At 28.7% G+C, this 22435-nt stretch overlaps 1 protein-coding gene across 1 annotated transcript; it reads right to left on the bottom strand.

The window, feature by feature from the left end:
• Positions 1–5188: 5188 nt before the first annotated feature.
• LOC129944626 (fatty acyl-CoA reductase wat-like) lies at positions 5189–13800 on the bottom strand. The gene is made up of 11 exons (XM_056054190.1): positions 13667–13800; positions 13461–13588; positions 12705–13013; positions 12546–12631; positions 6449–6558; positions 6267–6350; positions 6042–6159; positions 5812–5974; positions 5546–5736; positions 5355–5489; positions 5189–5288 (listed from the first exon to the last, which is right to left on the bottom strand). The coding sequence occupies exons 1-11, from the start codon at positions 13725–13727 to the stop codon at positions 5210–5212; spliced, it is 1464 nt and encodes a 487-aa protein (XP_055910165.1). The 5' UTR covers positions 13728–13800; the 3' UTR covers positions 5189–5209.
• Positions 13801–22435: the final 8635 nt, after the last annotated feature.

The following is a 22435-nucleotide window of genomic DNA, read 5'->3' as shown; positions in this document are numbered from 1 at the left end:
TATCTCAAATTCTAGATTTCTAAGTGATGTGTGATTTGGATTTGCATATTAAAGTTTTTTTTTCCACTAACAAAGCCTATTTATAGAGGCATAATAATACCGACTCGTGAAGTGAAAAGAAATCATCAGTCACATATCGGATTACGAAATCTTTCAGATTTAGAGTTTGAATTACCAAATATGAAGTGTTCGAAAAAAACCAAGGTAGATTCCAATTTTAAATAAATAAAAACCTCGGTTAGTGGTAAATTTGGATAAACAGAAAAAGGGAACACAGAAAACCCATTGTAAAGAAAATTAAAACCGAAATGAAAACTTCAGGGAAAATCTCGACCGAACTAGACATGAACTCAATTTGGCTAAAAACTAATTTGAAATTTATGTCATAGAAGCTTTGTTCAGAAATAAGATGAATATCAAAATGTTTTCAAAAATCATAAAATTTTTGCTGTCGAAAGAACGTGTTTTGTTTTCGAGATTTTTGTATCAAATGTTGTTCAAAAATACTTGAATTATTGAAAGTGAAAATATGTAAAATGGGTCCATTCAAAAAAGTCGTTAGAAGTGAAAAAATGTATTTCCATAAAAGTTTAGAAGAGTTGAAAAAAGATGACCAAGCCTTCCTTAAATAAAACATTTTACGAACAAAAATTATATAACACATAATAATTAGTTTTCCACTAGAAAAAAACAGTATTAAAGATATTGAGGGAAATTTTGAAACAGTCCTCGTTAACGCAGTCGTTTAGTTGCAAGTCTTGTCTTAACTTTTTTTTAATTTAAATACTTTGAAGAACCTTCTAATTTGCATAGTTCTTATGGGCAGTGGTGGAGAATTAAATTGCATTAAATTCACTTTAAGCCAATTAATAAGACAGCTTTCGTGATTGTTGATTTACAAGCTTAAATTCACCTTCTTATCTTCAAAAAATCCTTATGAAACTAATAGAATATACCCATACTTTTAAAAAGATAAAAAATCATTTTTCAAAGTAAGACGAGTGTTTTAAGTTAAATTGTACGCCATTGCTCTCAAATAAATTTGTTGTTATAAAAAGTATCGTTTTTAACATTTGGTTAAATTTATTATATGCAAAATGTTTTTTTTGTAGCATAAGATAATTTTCTTAGTAAACTTCAATCTATTTTTTTTTTAAATAAATAAAAACATTCAAGAAATGTTACTGAAATAGGTAAAAATTGGTTTTCGAATAAAACTTTCGGAAATAAAAACATATCTAAAATATTAAGGCTTATTTTTACTTCCTGCTTGTAGAAACTATGTGACAAGTATTACATTTCTAAACTCGAGATTTTAATCAAACATGGCATTTTTAGAGAAGTCGCAAAAAGTTGTTTGTGTCTGCCCAAGCCCCTAACAGCCATAACCATTGGGTCGATTAACTTCAAATTTAGAACTTAAGGTTTTAAACATGTTCGCGTTTGGTGTTTTTATCATTTTTCTCAAGACTAAAACTAGAGTTACCAAAGTAAAAGTCCCCAAAAGAAAATTCCCAAAAAGAAATCCCCAAAACAAAATCCCCAAATTTAAAATCTCTTAAACCAAAATCCCCAAATACAAAAGCCTTTAGCACAAATACACCATATTACGAGTATATCTAAGAAAATACTTTGGGCCCCAATAATATTTTTTTTGATATACTTGGAATATGGTGAATCTATGGTTACGGACTTGCGTTTTCGAATAATTTAGAACAAAACTAGGTTGTGTTTTTTTTATTCTCTTTTTAATATTAGAATAGAAAAGCGAAAAGAATATGTATATATATTATTCTTCATCTGAAGTAAAAAGCACAACATTGTGCCAAGGCCAACACACAAATGATGAAAACCAACAGACCTTTACGGCGTTTAAAAATATTAGATTTCGGGATTAAGTTTTTCGATTTGCGTTTGCGGATTTAGATCCTGGTGGTTTTTTTTTTTGAAGTGTTTGTACTTGGAGTTAACAAATTTATGGATTTTTTAAAGTGTGGGGATTTTGAATTTGTGCCGGTATCTTCCAAAACTAACAGTAGTCCCAATAAAAAAAATCGCTGATGAAAAATCGAAAATTAAAATTTTCTCAAAAACCGATGGATTTTTTTTTAGTTTTCTTTAAAAATCTTTTGGCTTCTTTCAATAAAAATAAGACACTATTTTTGTATTTTTGCTTTTAAAAACTTATAAACCGATTTCAATAATTATATTTGAATATCAAAAATGCCATTGTTTAATTTTTGATTAAAAAAAAATATCAAACATCCGATATCTCGAAAACTCCTCATATTTTTTTTTACGAAATTAAAATGTAAAATGTATATTAATAAGCTCTTAATAACCGCATACTAAAATTATTTTTGAACTCAAACTAAAATGCTTTATACATACAAAATTAATTTAAAAAAAACACAACCGATTTTCAAATAAAAATTTCAAAAAAAGTTTTTTGTTGAGAAATCAGATGAAATTTAAATTTTTGAAAACAAACTTTTTTTGTAGGTGCATTTTTAAATCTTAAAATACAGTTTATATTTTTAAAAAGATTCTTTGGTTCTACGAACTAATCGTGTATTTTATTTAGTTAATTGTAACTTTTATAAGAAAAAAGACGAAAACCTACAAAAACATCACAAAAAATGATGAGAAATGGTTTTTAACTCAAGTATTATGGGTTAAAGGAATGATATTCACTTCAAAGTTTGTATTTTACACAAAATTAGATATTATTTTTCAAACTTTTAGAAAAGCTTCAACTTTTTTGCAATAAACCAAACAATTACAGTTTAAACTGTTTGTATCGATATATTCGGGATTTTGTCTAGCACTTTTATTAGAAAATTATTTATGTGAAAGGAAACTTTCAATTAAATAATGTATTTTACCAAAAGACAAGATTTGTAAATTGAAAAGTGGTAATTCCTTTATTTTTTCTCAAAAATCAATATTTTTTTTTAATTTTCTTTAAAATTAATGTTAAAAATTTTTCCTTATAAATGATAACATTATTCTAAGTTTATTGATTATTAGTCCTTTTTGTTAACTTCCCATTGGAAATTATTGTACTGGGTCCGATTTCATTTCTCGGCGTTTCAAGGTCCCTAGAGACGATATGTCCATACGTTCGTGACGTTTTTTTCGTCGTCCATACCTCAAGAACCAATAGAAATATCGATTTCAATAAATATTGTTATACAGATACTAAGCCAGAAAGATGCAGAAAGGGCTCTCAAGAAAATTGCGTGGGTGGTTTTTTTACCATAGCAGTTTGAAAAAAAGATGAAAATTTTGGTTAACCTCAAATTTCTTACGAACCAAAAACGCTAGAGACTTGAATTAAATTTTATATAATATATCGTAACGTAATATCAAAGAAATATATTTTTTTTTTTTAAATCCGTATAATGGTTTTTTTTTATAAATCAAAAAAACTGAAAAAAAAATTTGTCACCTCCAAAATTTTACGACCAAAATATGATTTCATCTCCAAAACAATTTTGTGCAACGAAGAATAATTGACATCTGATTAAATTTTAAGAAAAATCGAATTGACAGTTTGTTTAATAAAAAATAAAAATCTAAAAAAAACATTAATCAAAGTTGGTGAAAATTGAATATCGATTCAAATATCTTTTCCAAAACTTGAAATGCAGGCTTCAAACTTATTTATCTTATAGAAATATTGTTTTCAACATTCAGTAAAATTTAAGAAAAAAATAGAATTGACAGTTTTTTACAAAAAAATTAAAAACCGAAAACAAATTTAACAAAATTTGGTAAAAAAAGATTTTCGACTCAAATATCTTTTCAAAAATTTGAGATAATAGCTTCTAACTTACTTTTACTTATAAGAAATATTGTTTTCAACATTACGACGTATTTTGAGAAAAATCGAATCGACAGTTTTTTTTACAAAAAATAAAAACCTAAACAAAATGTATAAAAGTTGGTAAAAATTAATTTTCGACTCAAATATCTTTTCAAAAATTGTAGATATTAGCTTTAAACTACTTTTACCTTTCAAACACTACTGTTGTAAACATTCAGTGAAATTTTGAAAAAAATCGAATTGACAGTTTTTGTACAAAAAATTGAAAACCTAAAAAAAAATTAACAAAAGTTGGTAAAAATTGATTTTGGACTCGAATATCTTTTCAAAAATTTGAAATATTGGCTTCAAACTTATTTTATTTCACAGAAAATATTGGTTTCAATATTCATTAATTTTTATATTTAAATCCAACAGTCCGTTTTTTCATCGAAAATAAAATCTACAAAAAAAAGTCCGCAAATTTTTTAAAAATTGATACACGTACATATAGACAAACTTTTAACCAAGACAAATCGCATCCCAGCCTCTTTTTCTCAAATATTTGACGTAAGAAATATTAATTTATGGCAGTTTTTGTTAAATTTTGCTACAATATACAAAACTTTCTCAATAATTTAATTTTCTGTAAAACTATATTAATTTCAAGTCATAATCTCTGTTGGTTCTTTAAATATGGCCGAACATCGTATCCTGAACGTACGGACGTATGATCCTAGTAACGTGCGTCCACACGCAAGCAAATTTTTTTATTTTAAAACCTCGTATTTAAATTCTAGGTACCTGGTGAAGCGTCGAAAAATATTCAATTTGAGGAATCATCTTGGTTAAAATAGTTCCCAAAGGGTTAATACAAATAGGAAATTTCGAAATTGTATTTTATGTATTGCCGACAATTTATAAATTCAGACCGGTTTTTTTGTTTTTCTGTTGATTTAATATTCTATTGATGACAAATCTTAAAATTGTGTAAAAAATATAAATCATAAATATTCCTGAATATTAAATTTCAAGATTTCAACTTTTTCCTTCTTATACCACTCTAATATTTTTTTTTTTTTTAAGTAATTTTAACACATTTTTTACTCAACCCTTTGTTCCCGGCTGTATTAATTATTTGTCCTCCTTTTGCTTAACTCTTTATTATAGGGTAGTCTTCCTTTAGAATGGTTCGAAACCTAAAAAATCTCTTAATTAAAGCTTAGGTTTCAAAACTTCAGCATTTATATACGTTTATGTATTTATGGTAAAATCATCATTTTGTCTAATTTTTAACACAAATTTATTTAAGTTTTATACTTAATTTAAGTACTTTACAAATCTTCCTATCTTATAAGAAAACAAAAAACAAACAACCATTTTGAAAAACATTATTAATTCTTAAGTAAATAACATATAAATGACAACAAAAAATAAAAATGTAAAGAATATCTTTAAAAACACATCACCTATACAAAACCTATGAGAAAAGAAATAATTTTAAAAGATATTGCATTATTTTAAAAAATATTATTTAAATTTTTACCATTTGTAAAGCTTCCTAGCATTTGGAAGATCCGAATCCTTTTCTTTTAAAATAAATCTACGACAGCTCATGGCAACAATGTTGCCATATTCCAAGGCATCAAGTGTAAATGTATCTTTTGCTTCAAATCCAGGACTGCCAAAAAAAGCTCCATCAAAAACCAAAGAAAATTATTGTCAAAATTAACTTACAATTTCTTAGATTCAATTGTTAAATTTGTCAAATTAGAAAAACCTGCTTCAATTGGAGTTGATAAGAAGAAATTAAATCCTCTCATAGCATTACAAATAATTCTTTGGTATTTAACTAAAACTGGCTGTTTTCCAATTAACCATAAGCCTGAATCCATAATGACAGCCGGAATAAGTTGAGTTATAATAAACTGTGTTTATTAAAAAATTAAAAATATAAATAATTAAAATTTTAAACAAATAAACAAAACCAATGAAAACTTTACCCTAATAAAGTAAATTTTTGGTGAAGTTGTTGGGTACACCGAAGGTTTCCAAAACATTTTGTCATATGGTATGTGTTTCCAAATTGTTTCCAAAATCTCCAACTGCTTTCTAATACTGAAGTCGGGAAATATTTCTCCAGAAATATTGCAAATAAATGGCATTCTTTAAAAAGAAAAACAAATAAACGTCAATATTTTGAAACAGTAGAAATTAAGTGAAATGGTAAAACCTTTCTTTGTCTTCGCTGGCAGCTTTCCAAACTGAGAGAATAGCTATTCTTATCACAACATCCAACGATATTTGGTTTGGAGTCATTTCAGGGTCACAAAGGAACGTCCTTAAAAGACCTTTTATATGAAATGATAAAACAAAAGTACAAAAAAAGGTTCGATATTATAAGGTTTATGTAACTGGGTTACAATATTATACACTATATATTGAAATAAAACTAAACCTGTTCCTCCAGCAACAGCAACTGACGTTGATCCAGATACGTTATCAGTATATCCTGGAACTGGATCGAAAAGTGCACATAAAACTAAAAGGATACAAGCGAAAGTTAGGTATTTTGTTAAAAAAATACTATAGATACGAGTAGATAAGGTAGAGGTAGTTATTCGATTGAGGAGAACTTACCTATTGAAGGTCGAATAATAACTGCAGGAATGGTTTCATGAAAATCATTTACAACATGCTCGGATAGAGACTTTGTGAATGTATAGGTATTTGGAAATCCTTTGATGAATCTTTACAAATAAAAATGAGAGATTCTTAAAAAAATATGTATGACATTAACTTTAAGATGAAGTTTTTTAATCACAAATGATGATCAAGAGAGATAATACAAACTTGGTTCCTCTAACGTAAAATATTGTGTTGGGTTCTTTGTTTAATAAGAAAATAAAAATAAAAAAAGAGGTTGGGATGCGACCCACACTGATAACTTCCCATCCCGTCTGTCGATTTGTCTTGCTTAAAAGTTTGTCTATATGTACTCGTATCAATTTTTACCAAATTTGCGTACTATTTTTTGTAGATATTATTTTTTATGAAAAAAACGGACTGTTGGATTTCTATATACAACATTACTGAATATCGAAAACAATATTTTCTGTGAAATAAAATAAGTTTTAAGCCAATATTTGAAATTTTTGAAAAGATATTTGAGTCGAAATTCAATTTTTACAAAATTTTCTTAAATTTTGTTGTTGTTAATTTTTTGTACAAAAACTGTCAATTCGATTTTATTTCAAAATTTTACTGAATGTTGACGACAATATTTTTTGAAAGATAAAAGTAAAATAAAGCCAATATCTCAAAGTTTTGAAAACGATATTTGAGTCGAAAATCAATTTTTACCAACTTTTATAAATTTTTTTTTAGGTTTTTATTTTGTGTAAAAAAACTGTCAAATCGATTTTTTTCAAAATTTGTCTTAATGTTGAAAACAATATTTTTTATAAGTGAAATTAGTAAGAAGCTATTATCTCAAATTTTTGAAAAGATATTTGAGTCATTCATTCATTTTTTACCAACTTTTGTTAATTTTTATTCAGTTTTTATTTTTTTGTAAAAAAACTGTCAATTTGATTTTTTTCAAACTTTAATTGTATGTTGACAACACGACTCTTTGAAAGAAAAAAGTCAATTAAAGCCAATATCTCAAAGTTTTGAAAAGATATTTGAGTCGAAAATCAATTTTTACCAACTTTTATAATTTTTTTTTAGGATTTTATTTTTTGTAAAAAAAACTGTCAATTTGATTTTTTTCAAACTTTAACTGAATGTTGACAACAAGATTTTTTGAAAGATAAAAGTAAATAAAAGCCAATATCTCTAAGTTTTGAAAACGATATTTGAGTCGAAAATCAATTTTTACCAACTTTTATTAATTTTGTTTAGGTTTTTATTTTTTGTAAGAAAACTGTCAATTCGATTTTTCTCAACATTTTTCAGAATGTTGAAAACAATATTTTTTATAAGACAACAAATTTTGAAGCCTAAATTTTAAGTTTTTGAAAAGATATTTGAATCGATATTCAATTTTTACCAACTTTGAGTAATGTTTTTTTAGATTTTTATTTTTTATAAAAAAACTGTCTATTTGATTTTTCTCAAAATTGTATCAGATGTCGAAAACATTATTGTTTGTTGCAAAAAATTGTTTTCGAGATGAAATCATATTTCAGTCGTAAAATTTTGGATGTGATACATTTTTTTTCAGCTTTTTTGATTTATAAAAAAAACTGTTAAATGGATTTTTTTCAAAAAAACATACTTCTTTGATATCACGTTACAATATATTATATAAAATTTAATTCAAGTCTCTAGCGTTTTTGGTTCGTTAGATATTTAGAATTTTTGACATCTGATTAAATTTTGAGAAAAATTGAATTGTCAGTTTTTTTATAAAAATATAAATAAAAAAACATTATTCAAAGTTGGTAAAAATTGAATATCGATTCTAATATCTTTTCAAACATTTGAAATTTTTTCAAAATTCTGAAAAACGTTGAGAAAAATCGAATTGACAAAAAATAAAATCAAAACTTTGAGATATTGGGTTTAATTTACTCTTATTTCACAGAACATTCAGTAAAATTTTGAAAAAAATCGAATGGACAGTTTTTGTACAAACAATTAAAAACCGAAAAAAAAATTAACAAAAGTTGGTAAAAAATTATTTTCGACTCAAATATCTTTTCAAAAATTGTAGATATTGGCTTTAAACTACTTTTATCTTTCAAAAAATATTGTTGTCAACATTCAGTAATATTTTGAAAAAATTGAGATTGACAGTATTTTTACAAAAAATAAAATTCTAAAAAAACCAATACTAAAACTTGGTAAAAATTTACTTTCGACTCAAATAGCTTTTAAAAAATTAAAAATATTGGCTTCAATCTTATTTTATTTCACAGCAAATATTGTTTTCGATATTCAGTAATTTTTATTTAAAAATCCAACAGTCCGATTTTTCATAAAAAATAAGATCTACAAAAAATAGTACGCAAAATTCGTAAAAATTGATAGGAGTACATATAGACAAACTTTTAAGCAAGACAAATCGACAGACGGGATGGGAAGTTATCAGTGTGGTTTGCATCCCAGCCTCTTTTTTCAAACGAAATCGAACAAAAACAACTTAAAACCTAAAAAAATAGTTTTTGACCCAAGTTTCTTGCGAAAAAGGAAAGTTATTAGAATCAAACTCTTCTTATATTACGCAAAATATTTGTATTAAAAATTTGTTAAACTTTAAGAAAGAGACCTTTCGAGACCTTATCAATCAATATTAGTGACATCCATGTTTTTTTTTTTTTTTTTTTTGATAAATTTTAAATCTTACAACAGTTTGATAATAAATTCGGTTCGGTTGCATCAATGAATTAGTCATTTAATAAAATGAAAAAAAAGCGAATCAGCTTAAAACTAGAAATTCAAAATTGGAAGTCAATAGACCCAATGCTTTGGGCTGCATGGTCCAGGACAGACAGACGACTTCTCTACTATCTTAATGTCATAATTGATTCGAATTTCGAGTTCGAATTTTTCTACGAAGGCAATACTTGCCATATAGTTTCTATATGTCGCAATTAAAAACGACAGTACACTTTTCACAAAATTATCGCTTGGCAGATTTAAAAAAAAAATTGAGAATGAAGTTTTCTAATTTTAAGGAATTCATAGAAGATATTATGGGACCCAAATTTCAAACTTATTTTGTTATCTTTATAATTTAATTGGTCACATTTTAGACTTGTGAATTTCAATCAGTCAGCTCCCTTGAGTTTGCTATTTTATAATAAATAGATTTACTCCTCAACAACGTTTGCAATTGTTGAAAATGTACTTCCAAAACAATGGATCGATGTGTCCAATAATCCATCGACATATTCGGCAAGAGCCGGTAATTTATGCAACCATGGATGGATTGTTTTCTCTTGAAAAATTCAGCAGATTAATCAATCTTCTTTTTTTAAGTTAAATTGGATCCAAATCAGTCTTACTTATAAAAAGTAAAATACTTCAAAAAATTCCATAGTTAGAATTTCGATACTAAACACTGATTACCATTAATGACTTTTTTATTAAAAAGTTAATCTGTGCTCAAAAAAAATTGTTAAACTTATTTGTTTGCCTATTTTTAAAAACCCTGTTTATGGCATCATATGCCACTCAAAACTCAAACTAATACATTCAGAATGTAGATATGGTATTATTCATATTTTCATTCACGCATGTGCAGTTTCTTTGTGTTGCATAATCGACTTTACTTTAGAGATCTGCCCTTGACATTCTTAGTTCGATATCTTAATGCCAATCAACAATTTTTGCAAACGGGACCAAGTCCCTTGTTAGTGACGAAGGTTGAGCTTCAGCTCATCTTCAATTCAATAAAAAACAAAAAGTCAGCAGGTGTCGATGGTATATCCAACGTTGTACTAAGACATTTACCGATGGAAGCAATTGACATATACACCACGCTCTTCAATAATGCACTGAATAATGCATATTATCCAGTGCATTGGAAGACCGCTGTGGTTCATCCTCTCCCGAAAAAGGGAAAGGACAACTCCAACCCGTCAAATCTTCGGTCGATAAGTCTTCTTCCGAGCATCAGCAAAGTTTTCGAAAAGATCATTAATAGGGCTCTGACTAAGTGGGCTGCGGACAACAAAATAATTCCGGATAAACAGTTCGGGTTCAAGGCGGGTCATGACACAATTCATGCTGCGTCTAAACTCGTTTCTGATATCCAATGGAATAAATCAAAACAACAATGCACAGGTGCTGTTCTGGTTGATTTGGAAAAGGCCTTTGACACCGTATGGTTAGAGGTCCTTTACCTAAAACTGAGCAGGCTTGGCATAAGCAAGCCATTGTTGTATATACTTTATGATATGCTTAACGGTAGAAAGTTTGTTGTCAAAAGTGGCAATGTAACTTCTACCACAACATTCTCAATTAAAAATGGTCTTCAACAGGGAGCGGTGAATTCGCCGATTCTCTTCAGCATTTACACCAGCGATCTGATAGGTAGTCTTACAAAGGCAATTGCGTACGCCGACGATCTAATTGCGTACAGAACGGCCCGAAAGGTTGAGGTTATTAGAATTCTCTTGCAGCGTGATTTCGACAAGATTCAGCGATATTGCGACGACTGGAAACTGAAAATAAATGTCCAGAAGTCAGAGACAATTCTGTTCCGGACTCCGTTGGCTGGGGCCACGAGGGATACGTGTAAGAATTGGCGCAAGATGGTCATCGTTGATCTTCACGGGCAGCCATTGGCGAGCAAAAGTGTAGTGAAGTACCTCGGTATCTGGTTAGATCAGTATTTATATTTCGACAGACATATAAATGCTGCTCTGACCAGGGCCAGAGGAGCCTTCGCTCTGACGAAACGACTGTTTTTTAGCAGTCGGCTTGACCCCAGAGTGAAGGTAATTTGCTAATGATAATTTACGGCCAATGATCGTTTATGGTTGTCCTGTGTGGTTCAACGTTGCCCCTTCCCAGATGGAGAAGTTTCGGGTGTTCGAGCGGCAGTGTTTACGACGCTGTACCGGCTTATATCGAACAGCCGAATCTTCTTATGTGCATTACTATTCCAACGAGGTCCTATACAACGGGGCTCGAATCAACAGAATTGACAATTTCGTGATAAAACTCGTTCGAGGTCACATTGCAAGAGCTATGTCTTCGACCAACAATTTAATTTTCGGGGCGTTCTATCCGAACGACGAGTATTTTGAAAGTGCACGCTTGAGAGGCATTCCTCTTTTTAGACAAATGCGGTCTGATACAGGATAGATTGGCAGTTCCGTTAATCTACCACGTCAGACGAAGAACCGTGGATAGGCGACTCCTGTACAATCGGGACGTCATGGCACAAGGCGGAGCAGAGCTCCTTCGGTTCAGTAGGGCTGTGTCCGAACGGGACCGAACTGATAGGGTGAAGCAGGAGAACCAGTTTTGGTGGCTTCAATCGGCACTTGATATTGGGTAGTCGGGATGGGGTTTTAAGCCTTGGCCGGCTTACATACTTGTTTTATGTTTAGGGTTTAGTTTTAAGTAGAATAGGCATGGTGGCACGAAAAAAAAAATAAAAAAAATAAAAAAAAACAAAAAAAAAAATAAAAAAAAAAAAACATTAAAAAAAAAAACATTGAAAAATAATAAATAAAAAAAAAAAAAAAAAAAAAAGACAACGAAATATGAAAAACAAAAATGTTAGATAGTTAGATTTGCTGCTGTGGTTGTTCTAGTTTTAAGTAGTTTATAGGTAGAATAGGTAGTTTAAGTTAGTTTTAAGTTTTATTTTAGGACCTTATTTTAAGTAGTTTGTAAGTAAAAATTAAAAAGGATATTGATATTAGTTTTTTTTTTCAACTTTTCTAATAAATACAAAAATAAATAAAATTTAAATGAAGTGAAATAGATCTTAGGGCCGAAAGGCATTAGTTTTAAGTGTTATTGTTTAACTTAGAGTGTCCGTATGGGACCATTAAGTTAGTTGTAAGTTATGGATAATTAGGCTAGTTTTATGAATTTTTGTCTAGCTTTAAGATAGGTTTAAGATTGAATAAATAAAAATGAATTAAAAAAAAAAAAAAAAAACAATCAACAATTTGTTTGAAAAAATGTAAACCCAGTTAATGGTTCAAACTAACACAATTCTTTGGTTGAATTCTCTTTAAAATTTCTATAATATAACAAAAAAACATACTTTTTAGAAAGAATAGCCATGTCCTCATCATTAGTTTGTTCAGCAATTTGAATGCAATTCTTCCAATCCGCTGGAGCTGGATATATCTATAAAAAAATATACAAATTAATTCACTGGAAACTTACATAGGTACCATTTATATAAATAAAATCCTTTTACCTCTTCGTCAATAAATTTCAAATTACAATTGCTAAATAGTGTGGAAATGTGTAGGAATATTTTTAATTTAGGTAGTTTTTCAGCAATTCGAAGGACTTCCCGTGTGCCACGAACATTAATGAGTATTGCGGTTTTCAAAGGTTCATCAAATCGTATTGTAGCTGCTGAATGTATAACTATAGATACATTTTGTAAGAGCTCTATTGTTTCATATGTCAAAGATAATTTAAGTTGGGAAACATCGCCGGGTATGACAACGACTTTGCTATTGAATTCTGTGGGTTTTTCCCTTTGCAGGACTTCGAAAATCTGGAATGAGAAAGAAAATAGTTGATGTTAAAAACATCGCTTTTAAGCTAATATTGAAAACTTATTGGTTTGTAATATTGATACAAAAATGATTTAATACCTAAAGAAGATCAAAATATTAACCATTTCTGTCTTCTTATTATTACAATTTTTTTTTAAAGATTTATAAAAATTCCATATTTGTTAAAAATTCCGAAAAAGCCTTAACTCTAGGTTAACTAACCATAAACTGACACATGAACGCACGTTATGCTACGAGAAACTTGTATGACAATTTGCGGTAGAAAAATGAATTAAAACAATTGAGCACAAAATCGCATGACCTATAAAAGTCTTGAATGAACTACTTTAGGGCAGTATCTAAAACAAAACTTTAATTTCTTAAATCATTTTTTTCATACGAATTCAAATTTGTTTACAACAAAAAATTATTATTTCCTTACTAACCTTATCCAATTTAAGTTTTTCTAAACGTTCATTTGGATCAAGACCTTTTTTCTCTCTCAAAAGCACAAATATCTTTTTAACATTGAAGGAACGCAAAAGTTTCTCAATCAATCCTTTCCCAAGAAAACCTTAAAGATTTTATTTGTTTTAGTTAATTTTTTTTCTATCGTTTGTTAGATAAAGGTTTTGAAATATTTTATTTAAACCTGATCCTCCAGTTATAAAAATTTCACGATCTTTAAAATAATCACTTAAAGAATTATCCATGTTGCTGTTTACTTTTCAAAACTTAATTGCCACGACTTCTGCTTCTGCTAAAGAACTGAAAACACCAACGAATGTCTGTATCTTTGTACTCATTGAAATGTTGACAATTCGATGAGCAGTGCAGTTTTTTTTTTGTTTCCAAAATTCACTTATGCTCTATCCAATAAAATATGTGCCGTATACTTTTAGAATGTGCTTTATAGGGTGACCCAAATTGTTTTGGTATAATTTGTGTGGGATTTTATTGTGTGTATATTCCTTTGGAAACAAACAAACAAACAATTTATATGAATGACCAAAAGGAATTATTCGTTGATTCTTGTGGTCATTAATTTCTAGTTTTTTTATAGAAACATTTGTTTATGAATGCACCAAGATAAATAAAAAAACATTTTTAACTTACTAAAAAAAGAAAAAGTTAATTTAGTTTTTGTAAAAAATTTGTCAGCTCTTGTAAAAACTTCTAACTTTGTGTTAATTCCTTTAGCAAATTATTTTTCAACTAATTTTTCCATCAACAATTTGCTAACCACATTTTAAGAAGCATATAAAAGACACTTAAATTCAATTTTTAATAAACTTGCCACTTTGTAAAGTAAAAAGACTTTTATGTGAAAAACTTTGACGGCTGCAAAATCGCAAAAAGAAGGCCCAATTTTATGACATTCTTTATCATACTTGTCCTAAATTCAAAATTCTTACAACTTAAAACAAAATCTTGATAACAATATTTTAGGTGAGATAATTTGAAGTCAATACTTTCATTTATTCACGAAATATCGAGAATCGAACATTGATTTTTTCAAAATTTTTCGTACTAATTTTTGTAGATCTTAACTTTCATGAAAATAACTGACTGTCGTATTTTTATAAAAAAAGAGGCTGGGATGCGACCCACACCGATAACTTTGTCTTGCTTAAAAGTTTGTCTTTATGTACTCGTATCAATTTTTACCAAATTTAAGTTCTATTTTTTGTAGATTTTATTTTTTATGAAAAAAAAGACTGTTAGATTTTTATATAAAAATTACTGCATATCGTTAACAATATTTTCTGTGAAATAAAATAAGTTTGAAGCCAATATTTTTAATTTTTGAAAAGTAAATTTTTACCAAGTTTTAGTATAGTTTTTTTTAGTTTTATTTTTTGTAAGAAAAACTGTCAATTCGCTTTTTTCAAAATTTTATCAAATGTTGAAAACAATATTTCTTATAAGATAAAATTAGTTTGAAGAAAATATTTCAAATTTTTGAAGTCGAAAATCAATTTTTACCAACATTAGTTAATTTTTTTTTAGGTTTTTATTTTTTTTTTGTACAAAAACCGTTAATTCGATTTTTTTCAAAATTATCTGAATGTTGAAAACAATATTTTTTGAAAGATAAAAGTGATTTAAGGCCAATAGCTCAAAGTTTAAAAAAAAAAGATATTTGAGTCGAAAATAAATTTTTATCAACTTTTAAACATTTGGTTTAGGTTTCTATTTTTTGTAAAAAAAAAATATCAATTCGATTTTTCTCAAAATTTGTCTTAATATTAAAAACAATATTTCTTATAAGTAAAAATTAGTAAGTAGCTATTATCTCAAATTTTTGAAGAGATATTTGGGTCGAAAATTATTTTTTACCAACTTTTGTTAAATTTTTTTTTGGTTTTTAATTTTTTGTACAAAAACTGTCAATTCGGTTTTTTCATAATTTTACTGAATGTTGACAACAATATTTTTGAAAGTCAAAAGTAGCTTAAAGCCAATATCTTCATTTTTTTAAAAGATATTTGAGTAAAAAATCAATTTTTACCAACTTTTGTTAAATTATTTTTCGTTTTTTAATTTTTTGTACAAAAACTGTCAATTCGATTTTTTTCAAAATTTTACTGAATGTTAACAACAATATTTTCTGTGAAATAAAAGTAAATTAAAGCCAATATCTCAAAGTTTTGAAAAGATATTTGAGTCCGAATTCAATTTTTACCAACGTTTATTAAATTTTTTTTAGGTTTTTATTTTTTGTCAATTCGATTCTTTTCAATATTTTTCAGAATTCAAGTTTTTGAAAATATATTTGAATCGATTTATCGATAGATTTTTATTTTTATAGAAAAAAACGACACTTCGATTATTCTCAAAATTTAATCAGAGGTCAAAAACATTATTCTTCGTTGCACAAAATTGTTTTAAAGGTGAAATCATATTTTAGTCGTAAAATTTTGGAGGTGAAAAATTTTTTTTTCAGTTTTTTGGCTTTATAAAAAAACCGTTAAATGGATTTCTATCAAAAAATATATTTCTTTGAAATCACGTTACAATATATTATATAAAATTTAATTCAAGTCTCAAGCGTTTTTGGTTTGTAAGATATTTAGGGTTAACCAAAATGTTCCAGTTTTTTTCAAACTGCTATTTTAAAAAAACCACCCACGCAATTTTCTTGAGAGCCCATTCAGCATCTTTTTGCCTTATTATCTGTATATCAAAATTTATTTGAAATCGATATCTCTTCTGGTTCTTGAGATATGGACGACGAAAAACGTCGTCTAAATACCTTGAAACGTCGAGAAATTTCAAAATTTTCAATTTGACAAATCGGACCCATTACAATAACTTCCTATGGGAAGTTAATAAAATTTAATTCAAGTCGGTAGCGTTACTGATTTGTGGGATATTTTGGGTTGTCCAAAATTTACATTTTTTAAAATTGGTTTTAATTGTCGAACCATAAATCTAGTGAAAGATTTTTGAACTTTTTCAATTTGATCTTTTGAAACTGTGTAAAGAGGATTCCATACTACTGAAGCGTATTCCAAATGTGGGCGGACAAGAGAAGTATAAACTGCTTTAATTTCGTAGGGATGAGAAAACTCTAAGCAATTTCCTTTTAGCCAACCTAGCATTAAGTTTGCCTTTGCCACAATAAAATCTACATGAAGGCAAAAATGTAGCTTTTCATCAAAAACAACACCAAGATCTTTTACTTCAGATCGTCTTTCCAATGCAGTGTTTGAAATATCATAGTCATATAAAATAGAGGTTCTTGACCTAGATAATAAAAAAAAAAGTAAATTTTTTATTATTAAGCACAAGAAAATTTTGTTTGGACCAATCAGCTATTTTATTTAGATCGCTTTGGACATTAAGGCAATCATTTATGGATTTTATATCAGCATAAAATAATTATTTGCAATCGATTTCTCCACTGTTTCTTGAAAAATGGACTACGAAAGAAGCTTCCCGAACATACGTACACACGGACGCACAGATATTTCTCTACAATTCTTTTACTAAGCCTCTAAGGATATTGAAACGTCGAGAAATGTCAAAATTTTTAATTCGACAAATAAGACCGATTACAATAAATCGTGAAGGTTAAAAAAACGTATTCTTATGGCATTATCTGTCGTTAAAATACATAGAAACTTTAAGCAAAAATTTGTCTTGCTTATTCTCAAGACAATCTTGAGAAAAGATCCCATTTTTTTTGTAATATTTATAATTTCGATACAAATCATATCTACAATTTCGTTTGCAGAACTACGAGTTTTTGAAAATTACTTTAATCAAACAAAAAAATTCAAAATCATAATCTATAGAAAACACAAACAATAGTGTACAAAGAAAACATAAAAGATACAATTTAATAGGTGGTTTTATTTACTTCTATAAATAGAATAAAATTGACAATAATAAATATAAATCAATATTTATTCACATTAACTAAATACATAATGATGTTCACAAAAATAAAACCATAACAATAATTCTGACGATTAAACGAAAACGAAAACAAAAACAAAATTCAAAGTAAACAAAACCCAATTCAAATATAAATTCATTTGATTTCTTATCAATTTTATCTTGTTGTTCATGATGTTCATTTATGAAGAACAAACAACAACAAAACACACATTTTTACAATGTACCGACTTAATACAATAAATATTTAACTCAAATAATTCATCAGAAGATTGAGTACAAATTGTTTGTGTATGTTTAATAAAAGCCGGCTAAAGATCACTCAATGCATTACTGCAAAATGTACTGCAACATTATGTAGAGACATACTCGTAGCTTATGCACATGTTTATATACATTCAGCCTAGTCTAGTGACGATGTTTGAATATAAATAAAAGTTTTTGCATCATAAACAATATTTTGATATTATGAATAAACATATGACGGGGTGTTATCAACAGAGCTGTGGGATGGGTACATATAGTACTAACTCAGAGAGAATACTTAATACTTTTTTTGGGACTTTGTATTTTTGTTAAAATCGTGCAAATGTATTACCAAAATATTGGTTCAGTTCAGTGAACATGTGAAAATGGCATGGCCTCCAAGATGGCGGGATTTTTCACCGCTGGACTTTTTTTTTTTTGAGTCATCTAAAGAAATTTGGCGCGTTATTATGCTGAAATCGCTTCAAAAAGTTGTTTAAAAGTTTTCTTCCTAGATATTTTTTATTATTCAAACCAGCCACATCATACACTTGCCGAAATCACTTATAAAATGTAATGACAAATCCTTATCATTATAATCAAACCAAATTCCAAGCTATAACAATAAACTTAATGCGTTTGATTTCTTCTTGAAAATCACACTTCTTAAAACACCTTTAAGTAAAATAGACATTTTATTTTATTGGAAAAGAGAATGTTACAGAGTTTGCAATATTTTTAAGTCATTGCAAAGCACATATATCAAATTTTATAATAATAATAATTAGTTTTTAAACAGCATGTGTATATCTTAATATTTATGACCTTTATAAATAAAAAAAAATATTATTGGTATTGGTAAAATGCATGTTCACTTAAAGATAATTTATATTCCCTAAAGCGAAAAGGTTGTTTTAACTTCACACCTTTTTTCCAATAAGTAAAAAAAAATATAGAAAACTGCCAACTGGATTTTAAAAAAATAACCAAGGTCCACCACCAAACACTTTTCACTTTGCAAAAAAAAAAAAAAAAAAACAATAATATCCTGCAAAGTAAAGTGCAAATTATTTCACAAAATTTGAAAAGTGAAAAGACTTTTCACTTGTATTTTAAGTTGGTGTTTCACTAATTTAAATTACAACTTTCCAATTAATTCGTATTTTGAAAAGTTGCAAATTAAGTATGCAATGAAATTAACTGGCGAATAAATATATATCACGGTACCGTCAACACATCCAGCTGCATAAGAAAGTTCTCATTGAGAAAAGAATTGCTAAGCTATGATTGAACAATGCCCGGCAAATTGTATTAGAGAAAAATGAATTAATGATAATGTTCGACACTGGACCAACTCCTCTACAGACGGTTTCTTTGCTTATTTCGTGCACAGATGCAAAACCGTGATATTGAGCTCCGTTCCCAGCCCAATTTAGTGTACAAAAAAGTTGTTGTTATAGATTTAAACATGTCTTCCTTTTGCAGGAAGTAGTTTATTAATAATTTAAAAGACAACACAAATTTGTTGGTAATTTTCTTTAATTGAAAAGTAAAAACTCTCTTTTATCAAAAAATAATTTCTGATATCGATGATAATTCTGAATTTCACTACTCTTTGACCAATGTTTTTAACTTCTTCGTTTTATTTTGAACAGCTTTTCGAAAGAAACGTTTTTTTTTTGCTATAAACTTTCAAATTCCATTAAAGGATGATAACGATTTCAATGGATTAAGAATTCACTACAAAATCAGACATTTTCAAAATTGAGGTGAATCAACGCGTTAACCCTTAATTTCAAAATTCATGTTTTTTTGTGAATTCGTCAATATAAAATAAAATACATCCTGTGTAAATTGTCTTGTTATTTTTGATTTATTTCTTCATTTTCAGTTTTCGACAGAAAGTACTCCAACATTTTTTAATAGAGGACAAAATGAAATAAAATATCCTTTAGAGATAAGAGAGTTGATAATAGAGAAAAGAAGAGCTCGAAGAAAAAAAGATTTCCAGATGATAAAACAACGTTTAAGGGTATAAGCAACAATCTTAAAAACCAAATTTACAAATTCAAAAATGATTCCCTCAGTACATTCCTAATTAATTTAACGACTGATGCTTCAACCGATTTTTTGCTATGAAAAGCAGTCAAGCGACTGAAAATACCGCATCAGTTACAAAACTCGCCCTTGTAATCTCAAGATGGGAAATGGATCGGTAACCCGAAAGAAAAAGCTAATCTTTTCGCTGAACATCTTGCGAATGTTTTTAAGCCATACTCATCAAACGCGTCTGAAAATAACTTACAGTTGGTTGATAAGATACATATAAGTGAAATACCAATTTTAAGACTTAAAGAAATAAAAAGTATGTGTTTACATCAACTACCAAATAAAAAATCACCAGGTTACGATCTAATTACTGCTCAGATTATGAAAAAAATGCCATTGAAAAAATTCATAAAACTCCAATATATAATAAATGCATGCCTTAAGCAACGGTATGTCCCGCACCATTGGAAAATTGCTAAAGTAATTGTCATACCAAAGAAAGGTAAACCACCTACAGAAGTGACGGCTTACACACCAATATCGCTTATAATAATTATATTTCAAAGGTTTTTGAAAAACTGCTTCTGAAGAGACTTAGCAAAATTATAGAAGAAAGAAGATTAATCCCAAACCATCAGTTAGGCTTTAGAAATAAACATTCCCGATAGACCAAGTTCATTGAATATCGGATGTAATAGAAAAAGCATAAGAAGAAAAACAAGTATGTTCAGCTATTTTCTTAGATGTTGCTCAAGCTTTTGACAAGGTTTGGCATGAGGGACTTGAGTACAAACTGCAAAGGGATCTTCCCAGGTAGTACTTTGAAATATTAAAAACGTACATCTCAGACCGATTGTTTAGAGTAAGGTACGATCAAGAAAACTCGGAATAAAAGAAAATAGAAGCCGGTGTACCACAAGGAAGTGTCCTAGGTCCTACCCTGTATTTACTATACACAAGGGATATTCCAGTTGGTAATCACACCATAATGGCTACTTTTGCAGATGATACCGCAATTTTGGTACCCGAAAAATGTGTCTCTAAGGCAGCAGTAAAACTACAAAATGCCGTCGACACAGTGAGAGCTTGGACCGAAAAATGGCGTATCAAACTCAATGAAACAAAATCTTCACATATAAACTTTACAAATAAAAAGATAAACAATATTCCGAAAATCATTAATAATGAAGCTGTATCTTACGCCAATACGGCCAAATACCTTCGAATGACTTTGGATGCAAAGCTTAAGTGGAAAGAGCACATCAAAAAGAAAATAGAAGAACTAAACTTGAAATATAGAAAAATGTACTGGTTACTTGGTAACAACTCTGATTTATCAATCCAAAACAAAATAATGCTGTATAATCAAGTACTAAAGCCTGTTTGGGCCTATGGAATCCAATTATGGGGCTGTACAAAGAAAACAAATACCGAAATCATCCAAAAATTCCAAAACAAAATCCTTCGTGGAATAGTTAATGCACCTTGGTACATAAGAAATACCGATCTACGTCGTGACTTACAAATAGAAATGGTTACAGAAGTTGTTAAAAAATACGCTGTATCGCACAACCAGAGACTGCAAAGTCATACTAATTCTGAAATGGATTCCGTCTTGAATATAAGAAACCATGTTCGGAGATTAAGAAGAACCAAGCCTCATGAGCTTATGGTCTACAAAAACATGGGAAAGTATTAAAAGTTTAAACTTCCTCCAAAGTGATTGTACAAAATTAAGAAAAATCGGAAGTCGATCCCTTAAGATTGGTCCTGATGAAGAGGTGGTTTTAGTGGTTAAGAGTCCCACACTACTTGTTGTCGAATACTGCCAAGTGTCTTTTGAAGATTTCCTCCTGTCAAAAAAAAAAATTCCACAACTTTTCAAAACAAACTTTTCCTTTGCATATTACTAGAAAGGTTTTTTAAAATTCGAAATCTAATTTGCAAAGTTTATCGCTTGGCGAAACAGAGACAGCAAATACTTTTCAAACTAACAAAATTTTTCACTTTTCAAAAATACTTTGCACTTTAAAAACTTCAGTGTCGTAAAACGGATTTTTCAAAGTTTAAAACTTTTCATTTTTATAATTTTAACAAAGCAAATTTTGTAAAACGAAATTTTCAAAGTAAAATTGAAAAGTGTTTGGTAAAACAAGGTCCAATTGACACAAATTTCAATCTTGGTAGTAACACATTAATTTGGATGTAATATCTTTTTTTTGTTTTTTTAGACATTAAAATTGGCATACATTGCACTTTTGACTTGAATTAGGTTGAATTCGTACCAACTGCTAATGACGATACATAAGAAAGGAGACCCTCTAAACTGCGCCAACTATAGAGGCATCAGTCTCCTTAACATTGCGTATAAGATCATCTCTGCCGTATTATGTGAACGTCTGAAGCCATTCGTCAACAACATGATTCACACTACGGCAGAGCGTTAAGTCAGTGGAGCGTTTTTGAGCATTGTGACGCAAGCGAAGAAGATGGGTCTAGTGGTCAATGAGGGCAAGACCAAGTATATGCTGTCGATATCTAAAAAAAGGGACACTGAACAACGACGTCTTGGACAAAACGTCACCATGGACAGCTATAACTTTGAGGTAGTTAAGAACTTTGTCTACCTAGGCACCGCTATTGCATAATACAGACAACGACACCAGCGCTGAAATCAAACAAAGAATAACTCTTGCAAATCGCTGCATATTTGGACTTAAAA

The sequence above is a fragment of the Eupeodes corollae genome, chromosome 2 (genome assembly GCF_945859685.1).
Source record: "Eupeodes corollae chromosome 2, idEupCoro1.1, whole genome shotgun sequence".
In the NCBI taxonomy this organism is placed as follows: Eukaryota; Metazoa; Arthropoda; class Insecta; order Diptera; family Syrphidae; genus Eupeodes; species Eupeodes corollae.
This window is presented reverse-complemented; position numbering and strand designations above follow the sequence as displayed.

Excerpts from the sequence above, each read along its gene's own strand:
- LOC129944626 (XM_056054190.1), bottom strand. The coding sequence starts at position 13,727 with ATGGATAATTCTTTAAGTGATTATTTTAAAGATCGTGAAATTTTTATA. Across the intron at positions 12,632-12,704 it reads TGAAATTTATTGACGAAGAG|ATATATCCAGCTCCAGCGGA; the intron begins GTAAAAGGATTT and ends ATTTTTTTATAG. Across the intron at positions 6,160-6,266 it reads TGCTGTTGCTGGAGGAACAG|GTCTTTTAAGGACGTTCCTT; the intron begins GTTTAGTTTTAT and ends TTCATATAAAAG.